General features: G+C 30.5%; 2 protein-coding genes across 9 annotated transcripts; one reads left to right on the top strand and one right to left on the bottom strand.

Moving 5' to 3' along the window:
- The first annotated feature begins 1,756 nt into the window (after window positions 1-1,756).
- Window positions 1,757-4,320, top strand: LOC100809442 (uncharacterized). Of its 5 annotated transcripts, none has more exons than XM_026123662.2 (6): window positions 1,757-1,902; window positions 1,999-2,074; window positions 2,193-2,237; window positions 3,035-3,132; window positions 3,282-3,334; window positions 4,057-4,320. In XM_026123662.2, exons 2-6 carry the CDS (start codon window positions 2,021-2,023, stop codon window positions 4,131-4,133), a joined length of 327 nt encoding a protein of 108 aa, XP_025979447.1. In that variant the 5' UTR covers window positions 1,757-1,902; window positions 1,999-2,020; the 3' UTR covers window positions 4,134-4,320. The 5 variants fall into 5 exon arrangements, 3 of the variants coding, with proteins under 3 accessions (XP_025979447.1, XP_003534802.1, XP_040861270.1); XR_415835.3 differs by having other exon boundaries at window positions 1,758-1,902; window positions 3,282-3,425; XR_005886493.1 differs by having other exon boundaries at window positions 1,758-1,902; window positions 3,282-3,445.
- Window positions 4,321-5,721: 1,401 nt separating this feature from the next.
- On the bottom strand, window positions 5,722-11,043 carry LOC100795777 (probable boron transporter 2). Of its 4 annotated transcripts, none has more exons than XM_014761878.3 (13): window positions 10,980-11,043; window positions 10,238-10,526; window positions 9,900-10,027; window positions 9,604-9,796; window positions 9,328-9,466; window positions 9,003-9,168; window positions 8,519-8,685; window positions 8,218-8,391; window positions 7,931-8,026; window positions 7,597-7,734; window positions 7,011-7,330; window positions 6,629-6,896; window positions 5,722-6,239 (listed from the first exon to the last, which is right to left on the bottom strand). In XM_014761878.3, the coding sequence occupies exons 2-13, from the start codon at window positions 10,339-10,341 to the stop codon at window positions 5,961-5,963; spliced, it is 2,172 nt and encodes a 723-aa protein (XP_014617364.1). In that variant the 5' UTR covers window positions 10,342-10,526; window positions 10,980-11,043; the 3' UTR covers window positions 5,722-5,960. The 4 variants fall into 4 exon arrangements, with proteins under 4 accessions (XP_014617364.1, XP_014617363.1, XP_014617365.1 ...); XM_014761877.3 differs by lacking the exon at window positions 10,980-11,043 and adding an exon at window positions 10,732-10,973; XM_014761879.3 differs by having other exon boundaries at window positions 9,945-10,027; window positions 10,238-10,989.
- Window positions 11,044-15,173: the final 4,130 nt, after the last annotated feature.

Here is a 15,173-nt window from a genome sequence, read left to right as displayed (position 1 = left end):
TCATATTAGGTTTCATTTCAAACGAGTTTAAATTTAAGAAATGAAGTTCATAGCAGAGTCATTACAAATAAATTTAGCTTGAATTAAAGAGAGAAAATTTTAAACCAATTAATTATTGAAATAATTTAATTCTCACATAAAATAGTTGGATTTTCCATTTTTTTTAAAACCTGAATTAAACCAACTTAATAAAAAAGATTTAGTTTGATTTGATAAATGATATTACAAACAAAAATAAAATAAATTTGTAGTGTAAGTTCAAGTTAAGTGATTCTAGTAACCATCTTTTCTTACTCAAATGTATGATTTGGATTAATTGTGATTATAAAAAGGAAAATAATTTAGAATAATTGGTTTGAGTAACATGTCAGCATACTCTCTTTTTTTCTGAATAACAAATCACGAAATTGATACTTGAATAAATGGCCCGCTTGTTTAAATTTTAAGAAAATCATTTTTTCAGGATGCAAATAGAATTTTTTTTTCAACAAATAAATTTAAAAAACTACCCAAAAAAATATTTGAATTTCATTAGATGGATTTGGTTTGAATCCAAGAATATACTAGTATTAACTAAACCGGATCTATGCAAATAGTTTAGTTAAATTTTAAAACTCAATCACATTAGAGACATCAGGCAGTAAATAGCAAGAAAGACAAGCCATGTCTTATTCAGAGCATCCACAATGGAATGGAAGTAACTTAACGAGTTGCTTGTTAAAAAAATATTATTTTGTCATGCACACGTATCATTTTGAGTTATTTATAGAAATAATTATTATTCATGAGTTGTTTAACAAGAAAGAAAAAGAATATTTGTGAGTTAAACATTTTTTTAATAAAAACTCTCATTGGAGAGAAAATTAATTTGATTGTTTAAGATAAAAACTCACAATGTTCTTTTTATTCTAGAATCATGACCCATTTTATAGTAGATTTTTATTATTGACAAATGTTAGTTGGGTTAACAAATAAGAATCAATTTTACCTTATAAAATTATAATACAATAAAAAAATAGATATCAATTATTAATTATTTTATCTTCACAATGAAAAAAAAATAGTTATTTCTCGTGAAGATAATTTAAACACAATAGTCTATTGACTTTGAAAAAATAGAGGAAAAAGTGAAAAATTTGATAATGCACCCAAAAGGCTATTGCTTCCTGCACTTCCCAATTATTTTTTTCACTTCCTTTTTGCCTTTCCTAATGGTCAATCTGGAATGCAAAATTACATTCCAGAATGCACTCCCTTTATTGGCTTTTGGAATGGCCAATTTGAAAGGTTAAAAAAACATTACGGAGACAGTGCAGGAAGCAACAGCCCACCCAAAAACCCGCTTGAACTACCCACAACCCGACAACCCAATGGGCCGTGATTTGGGAATCGGCCCATGTCATTAGTGCATTTTGATTTGGGCCTTTTTGCTAATCCCTAGGGAATTTCTTTGTACATTTTTTTCTTGTAATCGTAAACTTATGAATTCACAAATAGTTTACAACTTGTAATCCGTAAGTTTAGGGATTACAAGAATTTTTTTAAAAAATAGTTTACAAATTAGTGGCTTATAAGATTTTTTTTTAAAATATTTTAAATAACTAGATTAATAAATTAATTAAATTATAAAATAATTAATATCATTATATATAATACTAAAATTTTTAATATATATTTAATATATATAAATTTATATAATAAATTTTATAATAATTAATTTTGATTTAATAATTAATTTGACATGTAAATTTTCATGAAAACTATCTTTAAACAAATTAATTACTCTTCTTGGTTTGTAGTATCGTAAAAACGCGAGTCGTTTCGCAAACGCAGAAGAGTGTTTGCTCGTAGACACACCGCGGAGGACTCAGAGCTAGTTGATCCTCATAATCAGTCTCTCAGGCAAGTGCCCACCATCCCAATTTGTTTATTAAACCATGTTCACTTTTCTGCCTTTTATCTGTTCGATGAATTGCCTCTGTGTTTTTTGTTTCGCAGACTCTATCGTGTCATTTTGAACATGCCGTCTCTTCAAACTGCACTGCCTCCTGAGCTCGCCAACAATGCCACTAGGGTCAGTCTGTCACATACCAAACCCCCTTCTACTCCTCTGCTTCCCTTTCAATTTGTTTTCTTTCTAAAAAATTATGCTTTTTTTTTTTTTTTTACTTTTATGCCTTTTTGTTTTGTAGCTTTACCGTGAATGCCTGCGAAGAGCTAAATATATTGGTCATCGGGTACGCCATTCTCTCTATCTTCCTTTCAATCAGATTCACTTGTAGTCAGCATAATTTAAATACAACATATATATATATATATATATATATATATATATATATATATATATATATATATATATATATATATATATATATATATATATATATATATATATGGGAACCCTCACCATGGTGAATTTTTCGCTAATCAAGTTGTGAGCCTCATGTTTGCGACTTATGTTTTCTAAAGTTTAGATTTTGTGATTTAACACGTTTGGCAGATACTGATCCTTTGAGTACTCAGCATCATTTACTTCATCTTTTATTTTTATGCTTGTGATGCTCTTTTCATCCATGCTTATGGGGTGCTTCTGCATTGAGGTTGCTGTCCTTGTGCTTCTATGCTAGTAATGCACTCTTTTTGCTGAAGCACTGTATTTGTTGTGTTCTGTTTGGATAAAGTTTTCCTTCAACACTCAGTTAGGAGAAGAAAATAAAAAGGTAAAATGAATTAAACTTGTCACATAAGTTAAATTTAACATGTGCACTTCAACTTTTATAGAAATTCTCTCATCGAACTCTTCCAAGGTTGAGGTGTATAAGTTGTTACTAACTTATAGAAGTTTGATTAATTTTATTTTTCTTCTTTCATAAGTACTTATAGAGAAGTTTATCCAAACAGGGCCTAAGATGTGTTTCTAACTTATAGAGAAGTTTATCCAAACATAGAAGTTTAAATATCTAAGCTACATACATATGTGATGAGACTAAGATATTTGAAACTGATCATGCTGTATGCCTGCTTGCTGTTGCAGAAACATAACACGGAGCTTCTTGTTGATTTGGTGAGACAACAGTTTAAGAAAAACATGCATGAAACAGATCCCGAGAAGATTCAGAAGTTAAAGGATGAGTAAGCTTGGCTCTAGTATATTGCATTTATTTTGTACATGTTTATTTCTGTTGTTTTCTTTTCCCTTTTCTTTGATTCCTTTGCCCTTCATCAGCTGCAATGTAATTTGTTTGATTACTTAAATTGTAGTTTGGTTTCTGTTTTTGTAGTGCTGCGAGGGGGCTTATCAATCACATATTGTATGAGTCAGAGCAAATGACAGGTTCTAAATTCAGCAAGAGCAAATAACCTAATTTGCTTTATCCCAAATGATCCAGTTTATCCATCAGTTCAAGGTTTGGCAGATCAAGCATGTAAAAAAAAGCCTTCCAAGGTTTTATGATGGTTATTGGTCATGTTAAAATGTTATTTAAAACAATTGTAAGAAATAGGATGATGGTTTTTTTGCCGGTGCTATTTTTCAAATCCATAGTGCCCTCAAGATTCTTAAAACTACTTTCTACTTTGTACCAAATGATTCAGTGTCTATCAATTCAACATTTGGCAGCTTATGAATCCAGAACCCTGTCTCCTCGTGGATGATTTTTTTTTTTTTTTTACATTTACCTTTGAAGAAGTAACACTGATCTCTTTGGCTTTTTTATTTTTCAATTTTAGTTTTCGTTTACATTGAGAAGGCCTTGTGTATCAAGCCTTGTGTATGATACACGACAAAGATGCCAAAGTCAAAATCTAAGCCAAGAGACTGGCATTATTAGGTTCCAATTTTCCATGCATAATACATTTCTACTGTTTCTGACTTCAAGGGATTGTCATTTGTGAGTTTCTGAAAGCTGGATTGCTTTAATTTTTAAAGTTTGGTAAAAAAAGAATTCTTGCCTTTCTGTGGAATAGGTTTGTCACATTTTATGTTTGAGTTTTATATTCTCCATTAAGAGTACTTAACTGACAAAAACATTTCTGAATGATTTTTTCTATTGACAGAAAAAGAGGAAATCCTTTTACAGTCAAACCAAGCCAAAGATGTTGGAGTTGAAGAGTTAGTGACAGATGGTCAATGAGTCTACTAGTTGTTTTCTCAGTTGTCTCGGTTCAGCATCTTGTCATTATTTTTTAGCAATTCTTCAAAAGTAACAGGAGATTCCTTTTCTAGGCTATAGCGAATCTAAGATGGAATAAGGTTTGTATTATTCAATGACTCATCTTGCATACCGAGGAGTGGAAGCTATAAGAGTTACTTTCCTTCAACATTTTGTGCGACTTTCTAAATTCATTTGTCAAAAACTGCGCCTAGAGTTGTGTCTCCCGAAAGTTTTATGCAGAGAATTTTTTCTGCCATGAATAATTCGATGTTACAATAACTACATGGCGAGTGCTAGGAATAAGATGCCTCATGCATAATTCCCCTTCAAAGTGAAGGGCACATCATAAAACAAAGTTGGAGATGGACAAAAGAAATAGAGAGGAGATTAGCAAGCCATTATGGCGATATGATATATTTAGTAAAAAAATTATTTACTCGTGTAGTCCATATAGTTAGAAAAACTTTTGTTTAGGCCTTATACTTAAAAACATCCCTTTTCATTGCTATATATATAATCATTTTTAATCTCTTTTAATCTTTGTCATAACAACTAAAAGAAATTAAAATAATGTATAAAGACTAAAAGAAATTAAAATAATACACACAGAAAAGAGATTAAAAATAATACGTGTAAAAACTAAGAAAATGTTTTTAATATAGGAACTAAAAAGAATTTTTTTACATTTATAGCTACCAAATAAATAATTATACCTATAAAAAAACTCAAAAGTTCAAATGTCAATGGTAGATAAATTATTACAAATCCTAAAGATCTAGTATATTTTAAAAACTTAAAATGTCAATGGTAGATAAATTATTGCAAATCCCAAAGATATAGTATATTTTAAAATTTTCAAATGTCAATGCTATATAAATTGTAAATCATAAACGAATAAATTGATTTTACATAATACTTAGCATGGTGTTACATAGAATTTTCATTACACCAAAGACAGGATTATGTTAACAAATATTTGTAAGACCTATAAGATTAAGGTTAATCATATTTCGAGAAAGGACAATTTCGTTAAAAGAAACTTCGATATCAATAGCATAAGTGCATAACTCTCTAAGGACATCTCCAATAGGAGTGCTTATATGAGTTACTTAATTTTAAATAACGTTACTTAAGTTTTTTTTTTTTTCACAAGAGCATATGACGTGAAGTTGCTTAATAACATTACACCATAAATAACATATTTTCATGCATGGTAGGACCCATAAAATTAATTTAAACACTCACTTTAACAATCTTAACATTGAAGTAATTTTTGTTTAGTATACTAAAATCTATATAGAATTGTAAGGCCCACAAAATTATGATAAATGTTATTATAGATGTTCTAATAGATCATTTGTTAGGTTAATGGTCTAGTTTGTTGTTAGAATAATTGTTTTTGCTTGTTAATAACAACTTACTCTAGGTCTACAAAACTTGTCTCTTTCAGGCTGTCCCCTGATAATTATTTTACATGAATGATTATTTTTAGAGGTTTATTCTGATTTGAACAATGACAGATTTACGTAGACCTTTTATCCGATACACAGTTGATAAGATGGCAACATTTCAATACCTCCATAATTGCATTACCAAACAAATCATAGACAAACTGTTCTAACAACTTTTTCTTTTTTTTAATCATAGACATTAACCAATCTTGTTACAAGTCCATGCACTAAAAATTCATATTGTAGCAATTACCTTTGTGAAGAATCAGAGGTTAAAATGAGTGAGGGGCATGCCACCTTTGTTGGCAATCCTTGTATTATAGGCATAAGTACTAATAAAAGGATGTATCAGTGTTCAACCACCTTTCCTCAAATTGGATGGCCTAACTTCTGCAGGGCTAAATGATCCTCTCCCAACACCTCGAGGGCTTTGATTTCCTCTGAGATGGCTTATCCGAGGGCTGTATACTTTATCTGTGAGCCTTGGACTTGTTAACTCTTGGGATAGGTTTGGAGTGGATTTCATCACCTTTGGACTGCAAACACGTCTAACCTCACCCCGGCTTCGAGTAATTATTCCATCTAAAACCTCTCCATCATCTGCAAAGGAAGCTGTCCTGCTCAAGTCCCCTTCCTGAAGACACAGATGCCAATTGTAAAAACCATCCAAATGGTTATCAGTTCAAACCATCCAAATGGACATTGAATGCCAATTATAAAAAAATGTTGCTTCATTTGATGCATTCGAAAGTGTGAAATGCCTGTTTACAATGATGCAAACAGGTTCCCAGAATTACTCTAAGCCGTGGATTGACCTCAAAGAAGTTATGCACAAGTCATGTTCCTAAGAAATATAAATCATTAAAGAACTACTTGCAACTATTGATATTCATGTGATTTGTATCATGAAAGTCATGTAATTCCATAACATATAAGTATAGATAGTTTCTTTTTACCAAGAGAACCCCCCCTAGTATGTAGCTAAATAGAAAAGTGAACTTGGCTCTAGTATTGAATACTTACAGTCACTAAGTTGAATGGTAAAGCAGGTACTTCTTCATATTCTGCAGCATCTAAATCTTGAAGGTGTGCTCCTTTAAAAAACTTGGGCAGAATGTATTGCCTCACAGGAACCAGAAGCATGATCATCAATGGGAATAGAACCCCAGCTGTTGGAACCCAAGTGATACCAAAACAAACAAGCAAGTAAGCAGTCTGGAAGGCTGTGAATACTGCAATTGTCTTGAATGGTACAGTTTCCACATAAGTTGCATGGCACTCCTCCAAGACTCTTTATAGTTATTTAAAAAAAAAAAAAAAAAAAAGCAGCAGCAGCATGTCAGTTAATGCAACTTTTCTGAAGAGTGAAAAAAAAGGCAGGAAATGTTTAAGATCATATTCATACTTGTATCTTCTGCTTGGAGCAGTGAAAATTAATAAAATCCGTTCCCAAAACTGGTTGCCAGGTAAGTTTTCAATGGCCATGAAAGCAAAATATCCCCAGAGTACAGAAGTTGGAATCTTTTTCAGGAAAGGCATTGCTGCAACACATCCTCCTACCATCAAAGATTGCAGCAGGTTGCTCACACGCTGTTCTTTGACCTCAACAGGCAATAAGTCATCAATTTCCTTCTCAATGTCAAATACTGACTCATCAACTGGAGCATTTATACTCCCCATGCTTGATGCCAATTGAATAGTTGACTCTTTCAACTCTTTAAGTCCCTGTCAAAAAGAGTTTGGGCAAGGATTGATTATAACATGATATGTCACTACTTGTTTGAACTAGAGGAAATATAGGAAAATTTTCAGTTAAACCATTAAAACAATGATATGATGGAAGATTCTCTTTCATCAGTTTTAGAATAGAGAACTTTCAAAACGTAAAGCAGAACTTAAGAATTATATGCCAGAAAACTGTTATCAGTGATCATGTCATATAGGTAAAAGGGAAAAGGGAGAGTGATAAAAAGACCACAAGCTCCACGTACCTGCGAGGAAGGTTCCTGGTGAACTAAAGGGGTCTGCATCTTCCAGTAAGCATCTTGCATACCTCCATATACTTGTCCCAAGCTTTCTAGCTTTTTCATAGAACTTCGTGCTGTTGCAACAAGCCGGTTTCTAAGTAACTGCAAATCAACCAAATGTAAGTATGATGATAGTAGCAGCGCACTTGTAATCATTATGTATTAAGTTTCTACTTTCTTCTTTAAAGTTCTAGGTCTACTAAAGAGTGTAGTAGTGGAATTGTATTGGCAAAATTTATGACAGTAAAGCTCTATAAAAAGAAAGAACATGAAACATGCAATTGTAATTAATGCCTACCTGGTGCTTCAATGTAGCTAAACTTTTGGTATGCATTGGAGATTGTGGAATGACACCATTTGACGGGGGAATTCCAATTAGACCGCATATTATAACCTAACATTTATTCAAGATATCAAATGTGTCACAATCACGGATCACATTCAGCTTACAGCAAATCAGGAGGTCACACACAATGTCATCTCAAATTCCAAAGGGAAAACAAAGAGCATTGGGAAAAAAGGCAAATAACCAAAACAATTTTTTTATAAATCAAAGGATCAAAAAGAGCAAGGAGTATCATGTACCATGAATCCCAATAGAAGCAAATCATAATGGAAGGAAGGGGGCTTTCTTAAGTTGAACTCTTTCTGCTGAGCAAGCTGAGATGCCACACTATGGTCAAAATAATAAAGCACAGCAATCATTGTTGCTGGAATAAAGGCTCCAATAATATAGAGAACTGGCACATTCAGCATGTCCTGTTGGTGATTTTGAATATTTCATTTAAAATTTCCATGGAAGAAATTAGAATATATAAAATGAAAGAGAAATTTCATCATCATATTTCCTAGCGCAAAATAATTAGGACTTATAAACTAATCATGCCTTTATGACGGTCCAGTTTTCAAAGGCACCAGAGGACCATGGATTTGGACTGAAGAGACGCCTAGGGATTCCTTTTGGAATACTTCCAGCTGGAATATAAGAAACGGCAGTCCACAATAGAACCATCAATGGTACACCATAATCTGCTATGAAGCCTCGTAAACATCCTGTAATAATGGGAATATAATCTAAGAACTACTGAAAGTATGAAACATAACGGGAAAGGGTCAAAAGATGAGTTGAAAGATGGGAAAGGGAATAAATCAAATACATAACTTAAAGCACCTCACAGTACAAACCAAAGTCAGTGCCATGCAAACTACTACTCCTTATTGACTTCTATTAAATACTTCTTGCAACAAAGAATGCATATCTGATATTTCAATGGAAGAATATAGTATTTTATGCTCTCTTAAGTCATATCATGTTGATTATGCAAATGCACATGTGATATGGAACCTCTATAAAGTTTCACTAGTCTTACCTGATCCATATCGCCAAGACCTTGCTTTTCGGCTTCTCAATGCTGTATGTAGGAGGCCAAAGGACAGAACCAAAGAAAACATGCCATTTCCAAATCTCCATGAAGATTGAAACTCGGGTGATGTTAGGTTTGCCCTCTCAGGTATGTGAAACTCATGGATGAGTCCCTGTTAAACCCAATTAGAGAGCATTTTTATCAGTTGAATTGATCTTCCTCCAATGTTATCATAAATCATTTTATATTTTCATTAACCACATAATAATTTGCACTTAAAAAATTCAAGAGTCAATAGCACTATCAAAGAAAACAGAAAGACATCTCTTACTCTAACAGCCTCTTGCATGAAAAGCATTGCAATAAGAAGGCCAAACAGTTCCCCCGCTAGGCGAGTGAACCTGTTGATGATGGAACAAGCTCCTAAGATAGCCAGTAGGAACAACAAGATGGCAGTCCACATGCATACCCTGCCCATACATCAAATACAAGAGGCAAATAAGTTTCTTTTATAAGGCATCATACAGACAGCAACTCTTCATAAAAATTACAGCTAAGAACATAAAATGATGACACCACTTCAAATATGAAAGTGAGGAGACTATACCATCCAGTCCATGCTAGAAAGAGTTTCGAACCCAATTCTGGTCTACTTTTCGCAAAGTTAAACATAAATGTATACATAATTACGGTTGGTTCTGCTACTCCAAGAATCAGCAAAGGCTGGCCTCCAATAATAGAGTGTATAATTCCACACAACGCAGTAGATGCTAATGTTTGCACTGCAGTAAGTACTCCATCTGGAAATTGTTGGAACACAGTAAATCAAATTTGAGGTGCACTATATCGCTATCTCTTCATTTGTCTAATTACCTATCTTATCATAAGAAAAATATTCCATACATGGATAAAACCCAAGTATGCGGTATGAGTAAACAAGTAATGTACCCGTGTCTCTTTCCAACTGTTCTCCAAATGAAATAACAGGAATTGCTGATGCAAAGAATATATATGTAGTAGGGGCTAATATCCTGAGAAACAGCAGTTCAAGCACCAAGTTAACATTCCAATCAAAAGAAGTATGGAGTTGCCAGACATTGCTCACAAGTGTAGTAACTTTAAAGGAATACTAACTGAATTAAAGCAAAACCTTTCTGTCATTCAAGCATATTTCATGCTATCAAAATCCACTATCCTAGGAAAATAAGTTACAATCTTTCCTAGCATAAGAAAAGGTGTACCTGAACCCTGCCGTGAGACCACCAATCCAGTCTTGCTTGTAACACATCAATCTCCCTTGAAGATCATTTTTAATTCCACGAAACGGAACAAATGTCTCTTCCATAGTTTTCTTAACCAGAAGCTATAGCCAAAAATCAAAACTTTACAAGGATTTATAATTTTGTTATGCTTTAACAGCAGTTAGATTTGCTGAAACAGCACTGTACATCAGTACACCACTCAATCTTGGCTGTTAGCAGTGCATTTTCTATGAGCAACTGAGGAATGAAGAACAATGGCCACACACACCTACGGTAAAATCAGCAAGCAATTACACATCATTAAGATTTATAACAAGATTTATATGAAAACAAACCCCATCAATGGTACCCCAGTGGCAACACAACAATGCAAGGTTGCTTATCTATTCTAGCCCAAATAAATATATGGCACAAACTTGAAAGTTACAATAAATAGTCAAAGCTTAAAACACATAGCAGTGAGTGAAAAGTACAAAAATGACAATGTGGGTCAAAAGTGGAGAAAGGAAGGTCGTTCGTCATTGCAAAAGAGCAAGCATTGTAATGGGTAAAGGAAAGGGGAATAGGAATATGCCTGGTAAAGGAAAAGCTAAGAAAACAGCCAAAATAACATGGTGGGTGTTTGGAGGGAGGGGATATTTGGTGGCTGGAAATGCAATGTATGATGAGTATGACAGTGCTGAAAATGAAGGGAGAGAGAGAGAGAGTTGGTGAAAATTACAGTATGGTATGGTTTTGGTGGAATGAGATGAGATGCTGCATTTCAAATTACATGATTAGGGGAGACTGCCATGTTTTTATATTTTCACTTTATATACTTTGTATTATTTATTAAAATTTATTAAACTACTCACAAAATAAAATCATGATTTCTTATTTCTCATCAAACTAATATTTTTCAACCAATTCAGTACATTTTGAAATAAAGTGATACATCACTTTATATTTAAATCAGAGATCAAATCTCAAACTTTAGTCAAAAAATCTTAATTTTAAATCATTAGACAAATAATTTTTAACATTTGAGAGACTCTTTAAATAAAAAATAGACTAATGAAATCGATTATAAAAAAAGATTTAATATCTTGTAAGATGATAATTTAAGACTTAAATATTTTCAGTGATTAAAAATGTTTAAAAAAAATTGTCTCTAAAAAGATAAATTATTAAATTGTTCTATACTATTATAGTTTCTATTAATCTTCATATGATAAATAATTAAGTATTATGGATTTTTTCTTATAAACTGAAAAACTTGAATCCATATTACATAAATTTGGCAAGAATATAGACATACACATAATTCACCGTATAACTTTGTCTCCAAAAGAGGGTATTTATGAAGAAAAAAAAATAAGACCACCAAATTTTATAAGTTTCAATAACAATAAATTTCTTGCCTGAAAAAAAACTATAAATTTCAACTAACAATAAAGTACAATATATTCAAAAGAATGTCTAATCAATATTATGTTATTATGGATGAAATTAAAATTAGATTTCTTAAACAATTATATTTTTTTATATTACTTTTATATTTTTGTTACATCATTTATTTTACATCATGTTTTTCCTTTTTTTCTTATCTTTTTCTATTTTTGTCATTAATTATCTCTCTCAATTATTGAAAGAATTATAAAAAAAATACGAATAACATTATGGGTATTACTAGATAAAAAGAAGAATCCACATAAATTAACAAGTCTCAGATGAATTGGATATTATCACCTTAGATTTAGATTTGCTTACAAGAAATTATAACGATGTGAGAGAAACTAATTTACCACAAAATAACGAACAACTATTCAAATAGATGTTAGAAGAGGTATGCTTTGCGCGTTATAGAAACATTAATTCAATGTATATATGAGCGCGTATCTCATCGGATCTAGAGAACAAATTCTTGTCGTTTAGAATTAGGGCTTGATGTTTTGGATTTTTCTTTTTTGTACAACTTGATGTTTTGGATTAATGTAATATTCGTATGCATGTAACACTCGTTTTGCACCTAGATCTGGGGATGCAAAATGGCAACGGTGCCACGTTGCAAAACGAATAGGAAAACGTCATGAATATACCATTAGGTAGAGGTTTACAAGTACATAGATTTCATTTCACCTAAATATTTTAGGTTTAATTATTATTTTAATATCTGAATTTGTGAATGTATTTTTTTTTAAGTTCTTAAAATTTTAAAATATTTTTTTAGTTCTTGAATTTCGATAAATTGATATTTTATGATGATTTTTAATACTTTGTGGTAATTTTTTTAACACTTTTTTACAATTTTAAAATGTAAATTCAAGCGACTAAACAATAAAAAGTTAAAATAAGTTTTTTGTCCTCAAATATGAAAATGTTGACAAGCTGATCTTATAAAATTTTTAATATATTTTTTGTACTCACAAAATTGAAATGTGTAATTTTTTAATTCAAAGTAAGATTTGAACATCCCAAACATATGTGCTTGGCCTTTTTACATTGGTTTAGATGCACAATGTAAAATATATCACATTTTACATTGGTTATATACATAACTGATATAAAAAATTATTATTATAGGTTCGGATTTATCCAAACTTGTGTCTAAGTAAAAAAAATGATATATTTTAATTTTATGAGGATGAAAAACATTAAAAATTTTATAATAACGAATTTTGAATATTTTTATATTTATGAAAATAAAAAATATATCTTAACCAAATAAAAATTAATTTATGACAACTAAAAATCATCACAAATTATCAATTTATTATGTCAGGGACTAAAAAATAATTTGTCAAGATTTAGGAATTAAAAAAATCTTTTTAAATTTCAGGGACTAAAAAAACACACCCCAAATTAATGTATTTTATACATCTTTTCTCAAACTTTTTTCTTTAAAAAAAACTTACAAATTTGTCTTCTACATTTTTGTTAAATTGAATCTCAAAAATTTATCAAAATTAAGACATATCTTAATAATAAAAAAGATTTACGAAAATATTTATATATAATTTATTAATAATATTTTAACATCCACAACGAAATTCAAACTCACATTCTTAAGAAATATGAATTTGATCTTAATAACTAGATCGACTTTTTTTTTTTGCAATTTGATAAATTTGTTAATCAAGTTTTAATTTCACCTTCAATATTTGTTGGACAGTTGTGTCCCAAGCCAATGTTACAAGGACACATGTAAAGAGTCCACATGTGACATTTCATATATGACGGTTTCTAGCGTGCTTACTAGGTCTATATGATATGAAAGTTTTTTCATCCGTCAGATCCATCTGTCATTCAGCATTAGGTGTAGACTCTTTTATTTATTACCATATTGTATCCCACCCACACACGCATAAAACATTTAAATTTTTAAATGTTCTAATTTGATCATTAAATTTTCAAAAATGTCTCAATTAGGTCTTTTATGTCCAATTAAGATTGACATCATTGAAATTACCACTAATCAAACATGCCATGTATATACCAACTTAACTTGATCCTAGGGAGCGCCTTGACCCCTCCCTTCCTAGAAATCTTTTATGTATATATATTAAAAAATACTAATAAATAAAAAAATAGATTTTTTAGTTAATATATATTTAATTTTCTTCTAATATTACATCATACATCTAGTTTTACATATAAATTAATAATAAATAATTTTGTTAAATTTATTATTTATTAAATAATTATTTAAATAACTATGTAAAATAAATACCACCCTCTTTAATACACTTCTAGATCTGTTAATGGCCGAAAGGTACCTAATTGAGGTATTTTAAAGATCAAAATTTTAAGAAACAAATTAATGTATTTTAAATAGTTTAGAGATAAAATTATTATTTAAACCTATTATATATTCATATTATTTGTTTTTATTCATTTTTTCTAACAATTCCAACTATTTCAAAATACTGCTCTTATGCCTAACAATTGATTGATTATACTTTCAAAATTAAATTAATTGAATCAATAGAAGCATACAACGATCACACAAAAGATGGGCCGAAATAATGCAAATTCATATTAAAATACACATTCGAAGTGTTTAGCTCACGGCTCGTATGTGCAGGTGGGGCCGTCATTGTACGTATCTGTTTCAAATTAATTTAAATAAAGGCCGGTTGTGATATGGTGCGCTACAAGGGAAGAGAGTCTACATCTCACGCTAGGGACATATGGATCCGACGGGCCAAAAAACTTTTGCACCCTGCATGACCTTATTGACCTAGTAATACTCTCTCATCTTATGTTTAGGAAATCAGTTTAATTTATTAAAAAATAATAAAAATTATAATAAGTTTAAAACCTTAGATATAATTATGATCTTCAATATATCAAATAAAAAACTCTCTCCATCTAAAAAAAAACGATAATAAGATGATTTGATTAAGAAAAATTACTAAATTAATTATTCGTGATTATTGTCTAAATTTCACTATGTTTGATTTATCAATTAATATAGATTCAATTATTTTTAATAACTCCGATAATTTAATATATTGTATTTTTAATGATGATTCATATTTTATAAAAATGCTCTAAAATTTAAATTTATATCTTAAGTCTACATTGGCACACTAAAAACCCTCTACATATAAATAGAAGTGTGTTTATGCCTCATGTTATTGTTAGGACAAAGTTGGGAGAATAGAGCAGAGCCGCTGAACCCTGGAATACTCCGTCCTCCTTCTAGCATCCTCTCGACATGAACAAATATCAATCTATATATAAATACAATGTAAAAAAAAAATACACTATGAATATATATATATATATATATATATATATATATATATATATATATATATATATATATATATATATATATATATATATATATATATATATATATATATATATATATATATATATATCAAATTCTTAGTTTCTTAAAAAAAATTACAATCTTCTCTTACCTTCG

This window comes from Glycine max, chromosome 9 (genome assembly GCF_000004515.6).
Source record: "Glycine max cultivar Williams 82 chromosome 9, Glycine_max_v4.0, whole genome shotgun sequence".
Classification (NCBI taxonomy): domain Eukaryota; kingdom Viridiplantae; phylum Streptophyta; class Magnoliopsida; order Fabales; family Fabaceae; genus Glycine; species Glycine max.
The sequence above is the reverse complement of the archived record's forward strand: the minus strand, read 5'-3'. Positions and strand labels throughout refer to the sequence as shown.

What these genes read in the sequence shown, in the direction of transcription:
- LOC100809442 (XM_026123662.2), top strand. Translation starts at nt 2,021, where the DNA reads ATGCCGTCTCTTCAAACTGCACTGCCTCCTGAGCTCGCCAACAATGCC. An exon ending in CTAAATATATTGGTCATCGG is followed by an intron (nt 2,238 to 3,034) that starts GTACGCCATTCT and finishes TTGCTGTTGCAG; the next exon opens with AAACATAACACGGAGCTTCT. An exon ending in TGAGTCAGAGCAAATGACAG is followed by an intron (nt 3,335 to 4,056) that starts GTTCTAAATTCA and finishes TTCTATTGACAG; the next exon opens with AAAAAGAGGAAATCCTTTTA.
- LOC100795777 (XM_014761878.3), bottom strand. Translation starts at nt 10,341, where the DNA reads ATGGAAGAGACATTTGTTCCGTTTCGTGGAATTAAAAATGATCTTCAA. An exon ending in TCATGCAAGAGGCTGTTAGA is followed by an intron (nt 9,169 to 9,327) that starts GTAAGAGATGTC and finishes TGGGTTTAACAG; the next exon opens with GGACTCATCCATGAGTTTCA. An exon ending in GCTCCAAGCAGAAGATACAA is followed by an intron (nt 6,897 to 7,010) that starts GTATGAATATGA and finishes ATAACTATAAAG; the next exon opens with AGTCTTGGAGGAGTGCCATG.